At 46.9% G+C, this 8,988-nt stretch overlaps 1 protein-coding gene across 3 annotated transcripts in view; it reads right to left on the minus strand.

Annotated features, from left to right (window-relative positions):
* The window catches only part of MYO1D (myosin ID), a 305,600-nt gene extending 300,685 nt beyond the window's left edge, over window positions 1-4,915 (minus strand). For 2 of the 3 annotated variants that reach the window (XM_058560353.1, XM_058560350.1), the window contains exon 1: window positions 4,515-4,914. In XM_058560353.1, coding sequence (XP_058416336.1) covers window positions 4,515-4,609 — 95 coding nt within the window. In that variant the 5' untranslated portion in view covers window positions 4,610-4,914. Of the gene's footprint in view, window positions 1-4,514 lie in introns of all 3 variants that reach the window. The other variant, XM_058560352.1, reaches the window with a different exon arrangement.
* Window positions 4,916-8,988: the final 4,073 nt, after the last annotated feature.

Genomic DNA, 8,988 nt, shown 5'->3' on the forward strand with positions numbered 1-8,988 from the left:
AATACAAAAGGACCAGAGGTATGTGTGCATCACAGCCACTCACCTGCACTGTCCCCTTCCAAAGCCCTGTATCTCATTTTGCTTTCACAATTTATATTCTTTTTCTTAAAGATGGTACCCCTCTCCAACTGTAATGAGTTTCAAAGGACCACAAAACCTAGATCCACCTCTGGACAGGCTCTCTGTCTCTGAGGATCTCATAATTTGGTGGGGAGGCAGGCATGCAGACAACAACAAGGTCATATGATAAACTCTCTCTAACAGCTACGACCAAGTGTCCACGTATCCTCGGGTGAGAGCGCAGGTGAGAGTATAATTAACCCCTGCCTTAGAGGATTGGGAAAGACTTCTCGGAACTGGTCTCAAAAGACGCGTATGAGGGAACGAGTGCAAAGATGAGGGAAGAAGGAAGACATTCCAGGGAGTGAGAACACCCGAGGCCAGTGGTTCTCAACTGGGGACAACTTTGCCCTCTCCCCCAGAGGACATTTGGCAATATCTGGAAACATTTTTGGTCGTCATAAATCGGAGGGAGGGGGTGCTACTGTCATCTTGTGGGTAGAGGCCAGGGATGCTGCTCAACATCCTACAATGCACAGGACAGCCCCCTATAACCAAGCACTATCCAGCCCCAAATGTCAACAGTGCCGAGGCTGGGAAACCCCGGTCTAGGCAAAGGTATAAAATACAAGTTGTGTATTTACAAGTGAGAAGCTGTCTGTAGCTTCAGCAAACACAGAGCTTCACATGGCTGTTTTTATGGAAGAGAAAAACCAGGAGGCAAAATTAAATTTCCAAAGAACCAAGATATAAAGCTGAGCAGACACCTTATTTGCAAAACAGGAACCACCAAAGTTAGGAAACTGGACCTGGAAGCCTAAGGCGGGTCTCATTGTCCTGTGAAATGAAGAGCATGTCACTCAGGGACGCTGTCCCCGGCTCGAGTCCACTCCCGAGCAGCAGCCTGCATTCTTCCTTTTACGGGGATGCCTAAGTGAGGAGTAAGGAGCACAGTGAGGACCAGACGTTCCACGCAGCTCACCCTGGTAGGACGCTCACTGCGAGAGAGGGTGCAGAGCTGATGTTAATGCTGGAAGAACTCAAGTACAGGAATGGCCCAAGCAAGGAGAAAAGGAACCAAAAGGGCCCCAGGTCCAAAAAGGAAGTGGCTACGAAGAAAACTGAATATGGTGGTGATGCTGTGGTCGGGGCTTCAAGTGGTCATTAGGGCTGCTGGCAGGAACCAGGCCTGACCATGAAGGTAGGAGGTGCCTGTTCAGGAATCTCACTCCTGGGCACAGACCCTTGAAAATGGAGTGAGGAACTGACCAACCACGGCCAAAACCACCAGCACCTCCACCTCCACCTCCGCCAAAAGGAAAAACAAATAAACAGAACAAATCTCCCCTAGCAAGAGACTTCTAGGAGGGAAAGAAAGTAGCTCTCAAGATACTAGCAGTTTTTGGTATAAGGGTAAAAAACACAAATTGAAACTCCTTCTTGGACATACTAACCCACATCACCCCTTTAGTCTTGCCGCATCCAGACCCACATGCACAGACACACACCTACATCAATTTAAAAAAATAATAATAGTATGGGGAAAGTGACATCAATTGCAGCAGATGTCTAAAAATCAAGCTTTAGCCCAAGAGGGGAAAAGAAGGCCAGAATAATAGCAAAATAAGAAGATAATTCTCAATACACAACGCCACAAAAGTGTCAAAAAAAACAGTAACTGAAACATTCCTTTTTTTCCTCTCAACAAAATATGGTGTCACAAGGAAGGTACTATGTGCCCAGCAGTATGCTGGGTGCTACTGTTGGGAACATTAAAATCAAGTTTGGATGACCCAGACCCCAGAAACAACTACAGACTTAAGTGCCTAATTGTATGTCACAGACCATAAACAAAGGCAGAGGGCCTTGCACAAGAGCCAGGTGGAGAGCAGAGGACAGGACATTCCAGACGGGAGTGCGAGGAGGAGCCGCAGCTTGGGGAAGGCAGGAATGATCGGGCCCATGCACACTTATCCACTGATAAGTGAAACACACTCAAATTTCGCCTATATACAACCATAAATATACACTCGGTATAGGCCAACCACCCATGTTCCAGGAGATGAAAACACTTCAACACCACATAATAGCACCTAGATCTGCAGTGCGTTTCTGGTCACCTTCTGCAAAGTGAGACAAATGTCTACAGGTCACAACAGCCTGAGCCCAGCAGCTCATACAGCTAAACTCTAAAATAGTCTGGAGGGACATCAGGGTGATATGAAATTCAAACTATCACAGTGAGGACTGCTTTCCACCTGGGTCATCAGGATCTACAGCTGGACAGGAGGGCAGAGGTGCTGCCACCCTTTGCCGGGACTGTGTTTACAGCTACAGTACTGTGTTTACCAACTACTCCCAACTTATAGCACCGAACCTGTACAATGAGAATTGCCAATTCTCAGAGTTGTCAAGCACACACACAGATGAGACACGTACGAATACATATGCACGTCTGGACATCCAGGATCTTGACTGACTTGGTGATTGGTATAAAGGTAGACGTAGAAACCAGGGCATTAGCCAAGGGTCGTGCTAATGAGAGCTGAGTGATTCCTCCCACAACTCCCCCAACACCAACTCCTTCCCCTCCAGACAACTTAGTTTATTCACTATCACCCACACAGAGTCAGCTTTCACGCCTCCACTCCTCTGCTCACGCCACTTTATCCACCTGGAGTGTTCTCCACCTAGACAAATCCTGCCCATCCTTTGCGACTCATCTCAACTCCTCCTCTCCTCTTCCATATTGTGTTTCTGAGCTAGCTTAAGGCAGCTCTCCCTCTTCTCAACTTCCAGAAGAAGTAGTTCGTATAATTACTCGGCAAAGAATCCCCTAAACTCTATAATGCTTAATTCTTCTGTTGTTTTCTTGACCTATTATTTAAATCAATAGAAATTTCCACCTTCCTCCCTGTTTTCACTGACATGCCCCCTCGTTGAGAGGTAGGGACACATCTTATGGTTCTTTGGATCTTTCCAACCTTACCTCTTAGGGTACCTTGCACAATGTAGAATTAAATTGCAAAGTTCTCTTCTGTATATGTAGGACTTAAGTTAGGTTCACTTGAACAATTTTTTTTAAGATTCAAGCCTCACACTTAGAGGCTTTGCAACCAATGATATGTGAAAGCGAAAAAGAATAGAAGAGCTGAAAAATCTTGGAGATTCTCATTATTTTACAAATTAGGAAACTCAGACACATTGACTGGATCATGGTCAGTTTGTGGCACACAGGTGTAGAATTCAGATCCGTGTCCCTGCTTCATACTCTGGGATGTAATGAAGACTGGCCGAGAGCGGACGAAGACTCCATGGAGTTTGCAATTTCAAAACTTAAGAAAGTTTTTTAAATTCTTAAACTAACGTTAACAGGGGTAGCTAATACTGAGAAAACAGGGTTAGTGAAGTACCCAAACCTATATTACGATTTTCACTTTATCAGCTTATGGAGTGATATTTAGCTATAAACCTTACAAGAAATGGGACTAGAACTTCCAGGAAACACACACGCCCCAAAAGTCAGTTATTTTGAAACTCCACTTACCGTAATGTTTAAAAAAAAAGTCAAACTACTTTAAAGCTCTGCTTACATATTACCCTATCAAATGGGAAATAATCACATGCAGAAGACTTTCTAAAATAAATTCGTCTTGGAAGCCCATTTTGGGGCGCTGAGTTGTGACTACATTTTCAAGGATGTCAGTAACACAAGGGCTCCATCCATAACTCCTTGAAAAAACTGAAACCATGAATGCCTTGTCAAATTCAGACAGTTTATCTTGGCACTGGCAAGCAGAGCAGTCTCTTCGATGTCTGGAAACGTGTCTAATTACGTTTAGAGAGTAACTAAAAAATAGCCAGTGTCCCGAAACAGACAGCTCAGGGATCACTCCACAGCATCCTGAATGACATAATGGAACCACGCCAAGAAAAAAAAAGGAGAAAAAGAAAAGAACCAAGTGTGAAATGGGGATGAGACCCTAGTCTCTCTCCAAAACAACCCTCCAGACTTCCCAGGGCCTTCGGGGCCGCCACGACTCTCCCTGAAGTTGTTACTTTCCTTTACTTTTGTTTCCATTAGGTTACCTGGCCCGCCCACATCATCTACCTGGGGCAGCGCACTAGCCTGCCCTGCCCCAAGCGCTGCCTCCAGCCCGGCACATCCCTTACAGCCCCCGTCCGGACAGCACCCACGGCCACCCCCTCTCGGGAAGGCGCAGCCCTGGAGCTCGGCACGCCCCTTACACTCCAATGAGGCCGCACCCCAGGGCGTCCTCTCTCGGGAAAACGCAACCATCGAGCTCAGCGGACCCCGGCATGCCCCAATCGGCCACACTCCATCCCCTGAGCTCGGCGCGCCCCTGACACCCCCAATCCGGCCGCACCGCAGGGGCGCCCCCTCTCGGGAGAGCGCAGGCTTGCGCCACTGCGCACGGCTGCTCCGTCCTCACCTGAGCCGAAGGTTGGCCATGAACTCGGGCATGGAGACGGTGTCCATCAGGACGAAGTCCGCCTTGCCGAACTCCAGGCTCTCCTGCTCCGCCATGGCGCCGGCGCACGGCTCAGGTGGGCGCGGACGGGCTCAGGTGGGCGCGCTCGGGCCGCGGGGGCCGGGCGGGGGGCGCGCGGCGAGCTCGGGCGGGGCCGGGGCGGGGCCGCGGGGCTGCGCGGGAGGGGGCGCCGGGCGCCGCTCGGCGGGTCTGGGCCGGACGGAGGCCGCCCCACTGCTCCCGGCGCGCTCTCGGCCGGCGCGGCGCACCCGGCAGTTTCCGCTTCTCCCGCGGCGGCTGTCCGGCGCTGTGGCGGACGGGACACTGAGACGGAGACGGCGGCGGCTGGTCCCGCCTCTGGCCTTGGTCTGGCCCGGGCCCCGCGGCCGCCCGCCCCGCCCCGGCCGGGCCTCTCCGGCTCCGCCCCGCCGGCTGAGGAGCCCGCCCCGCCGCGGCTCAGGCCACCGCCTCCTCACCTGGGCGGCGCGCACGCGCGGGGCGGGCGGCGGGGGCGCGCGCCGGGCCGGGCCGGGCCGCGGCGGCGGGGCGGGAGCGCCCCCTGGGGATGGGCGCTGGGATCTCGGGGGGCGGTGCCGAGGAGTGCGGATGTAGGAGGGTGGGTGGAATGAGGTTTCCAGGATGCCGCCTCCGCCGGAGCTTGAGGCCAACAAAGTTACCAAAGTAGCTCGTGAAGCTTTTCGCGAAGATAATTCATTATGATTCTGTCACCCTGTCGCGAAGCCCCTTCCTGCTCTTCTGCTCCCGTCCTCTCCATCCTTAAAATGATGGTTCACGCTCAGGCTGAGAGATAATAATAAGAGCTAAGATGGGGATACCAGAGCTCTTCTTAGTGCCTTAGAGAACTTAAGTAACTTGTCACACGGCTAGAAAGTGGGGACGCTGCAATTTCATTCAGGTCACTTGACTTATGAACCTCAGCGATTAACCGCATGGCTGACTGCTTTCCTTCTCCAGTGTTCCATGATCCATTTTTTAATTCCACTCAAGGAGCATGTCATCAAACATTACCTTATATTGTTATTAAGTTTTTCATATATGTATGTATCATCTCCCTGAGGTTATTGTAGGCTTCTTGAGCATGGGACCATGGCCTAAACTTATCCATATCCCCCTTCGCACCCAAGTAGTTATTGTACTGCCTTGCACATGTCGATATGAAATCCACAATGGCTCAATGGAATGGAATGCGTCGTAAGTGGTCTCCAATTTACAGATGCATTGGTTGAGCTTCGAAAATTCTTTTGGAACTTAGACTGCATTTTCCCAACGAAAATATAAATGGCTTTCTAAGGCAGCTGCACCTTTTCAGTCCTGCGTTTCCTTTAGGACCATCTTCTATTCCAAAATCTACTAGGAAATCTAGAAGCCCCCAAAGACCTGGCTAGGTTCCAAGTCTGTGGCTGAATTTGAGAAGAGTAAACCAGATCGAAGGACCCTGCTCAAGGGCTGCCTCAGCTGCCAGCAACCCACCATGGCCAAGAGAGAGGGGAAGACAGCTTGATCACCTTCCGAGGGAGCACCTCTGCCATCAGAAAGCCGCCCAGTCTCTGGCACAGGCAGGGCTGGGTTGCAGTCTGTCCATTAGCAGCTCTCCTTCAGAAGACACCTCTCTGGATCTCAGTGTCCTCATTTGTGGAATAAGACCCGAGGGCTAGACGCTCTCCAAGGTAGGACCGTCCTTTGCTTAGGTCATTTGTGTGAGGGGGTCAGTGAATACGCAGTGCATCGAGTGTGGTACATTCCTAAAATGTTTGTATTGGTACGTTTTAACATAAGTAGAACTGAATTTCAAAAAGAAAAGAAAGAAATCTCAAGTTTTGTGCAATTTGGAGCAACCATGGACCACACTCAATGACCCATTGGTAAATGGATGTATGTGGTTTCCCTGAGCCCTGGGGTTAGAGCAAAAGAGATTGAACAGTGGGTAGGATCTATAGTGTTTCAAATGGCCAAAACAAGGGAACTCTTGTTTTATTCCATATCTTGTACAGGAGCCCAACGTATAAAACATATATACAACATATGCAAAGGATATTTTATAAACTTATTTTAGACACCCAAGTTAGTATAAAATCAGGCATGGAGACAAATGAGTCTCTTTTGATGAATCCAAATCTGTCCAGTGAGGCTCACCATCACCTTAAATCAGCCTCCGGATTCCAATTTACTTTGTATGTTGTTTTGGTTGTAGAGTATCAAGAAAATTCTGATACACATGTTTACACAGTAATTTGTTACTTGCACAGTTTTACATCCAGCCTTTTTAAAGGGCAATGCACGGCTACAATCTTATTAATCAATGACACATTTACAAGAAATTCCAATATGTGAAACTAAACACTGCGATCTGCGTTCAAACAAGGTAACATAGAGCAAGTTAGCTCCTTATTAATTTCCTTTGTGATAAAACTTGAATATAAACACATTTGGATGTGTAACCTTGTATTACAGTTTAAAATATACTAAAAACCAAAATAGAAGTTAATATTACCAGTAATGAGACACACTGATATCGTGAGCTATGTGATCTCCTAAAAAAGACGTAACATCACTTACCTGCTAAAAATGCATTGACTGAATCTAATCGCAAAGAAAAAACATCAAATAAACCCACATTCAGGGCACTCTACAAAACAACTGATCTGTACCCTTCAAAAATATCGGTGGCATGAAAGGCAAAGAAAGGCTGAGGTGCTGGTCCGGGTTAAAGGGTCCCAAAGAGACACCACGCCTAAAGGCACTATGTGACCTGGACTGGATCTCAAGCCTGAAAAATGTAAAGGACATTATTGGGACGATTGGTGAAATATGAATACAGACTGTATATTTGATAATAGCATAGTATCTGTTAGTTTTCCTGAATTTGATCATTGTACTTTGGTTCCTTAAGAGAATGTCCTTATTCTTAGGAGATACCTTCTAAAGTATTTAGGGGTAAAGGGTATAATGTCTCAAAATGTTTGGCAAAGATGACAATAATAATAATGATAATAATAATAATGTGTGTGGATCTATATAGTGGATAGATATAAATGGATAAAGCAAATGTAGCAAAATGTTAACAATTGGTGAATATCATTAAACAATATATGGGGGCTTTTTTTTGCTCTTGCAACTCTTCTGTAAATTGAAATTATTTCAAAATATAAAGTTAAAAATCAAATAATTATCTAAAAATCTTCTAAAATAAATAAGCTTATTTTTAAGAAATCAAATAACACTTGAAAGTCACATCAGAACTTTGTAGACATTCTAGAACTGAAAAATCAGTACACACTTTGAAAACTCTGGTACAGAAGATCTGTTAGCTCTGGTTGCCATAGATGTGCTAGGAGATTGTAAACACAGAACAGACAATTCTAAAAACAAAAATAATTTAATATTTACCTTAGTTGTCAAATATGGCCATGTGCCCCAGAGGGGGTACATCCTGTTCTCTGCCTGAAATTCCTCTTCCCTGTTGTCACCTCTCACCCCTATGGCCTAGCTAACTTCTGCTCATCTCTTAGCTCTCAGCCTCAACATCACTTCCTCCAAGAAGGCTTCCATGATCTCTTAAGTCAGGATTGGCTGTCCCTCCTCTGTGTCCCGACAGCACCCTGGAAGTGTCATCCCTGTTACAGCACTGAATGCCCTTGAGCCTACTGGTCGTCTCTCTCATTAGACTGTAAGGACCATGAGGGCTGGAAGCTGTGTCTGTTCTGTTCCTGGATGTAACTCTGGCACCTGGCAGCACAGTGCCTAGGGTGTGAAGCTCTTAATAAATTAATAAAAAGCATGATAAGTGAATATGGAATATTCTGTGAATCTATGGGTTATGTAGTGTGAGTTGTAAATCCACACCTTTGGTAGATTTTCTGCATTAAAATCAGTCTTTGTGCAATGTTTATCTCTTTCTCATCTTCTGCCCCTGGAAGCAGGTCTCAGGGCTGTGTTCACTTCTCTCTGGGGGCCAGGCCTACACACTCTCTGTTCACACTGAACAAAAGCAGTTGTTCTGAAGACCCCTCTGCAGTTGACAGCTGCTGTAGAGGATCTGCTCAGGGTTATCCACGAAAATCAACTCTGAATTTTCCACAGCGAATATTTGTTCCCATTCCACTTTCCCAGAATGCTTCTGGGCTGCCCCACCCTCCCTCTCTTTACCAGATGTTCTGCTTCCAGGAAGTCATCTCATTTTGGCATGAGTCCAGCATGACAGAAGCAGGATGGCTAGGAAAAACGTAGTCACACAGCATTCTCAAAGGGCATTTTATAAATTTATTTTATAAGCCCAAATTATTCTAGAGCAGAAGTAGAAAGGCAAATTTATGTTGCAGAATAACTTCATAATGCACTCACAACCATATAGAAATGATATGGGACTCTGCCTTAGATGATCTAAAACATACTTCCTCTTCTTTCATGCATAAGA

Source organism: Diceros bicornis, chromosome 18, assembly GCF_020826845.1.
Source record: "Diceros bicornis minor isolate mBicDic1 chromosome 18, mDicBic1.mat.cur, whole genome shotgun sequence".
Classification (NCBI taxonomy): Eukaryota; Metazoa; Chordata; class Mammalia; order Perissodactyla; family Rhinocerotidae; genus Diceros; species Diceros bicornis.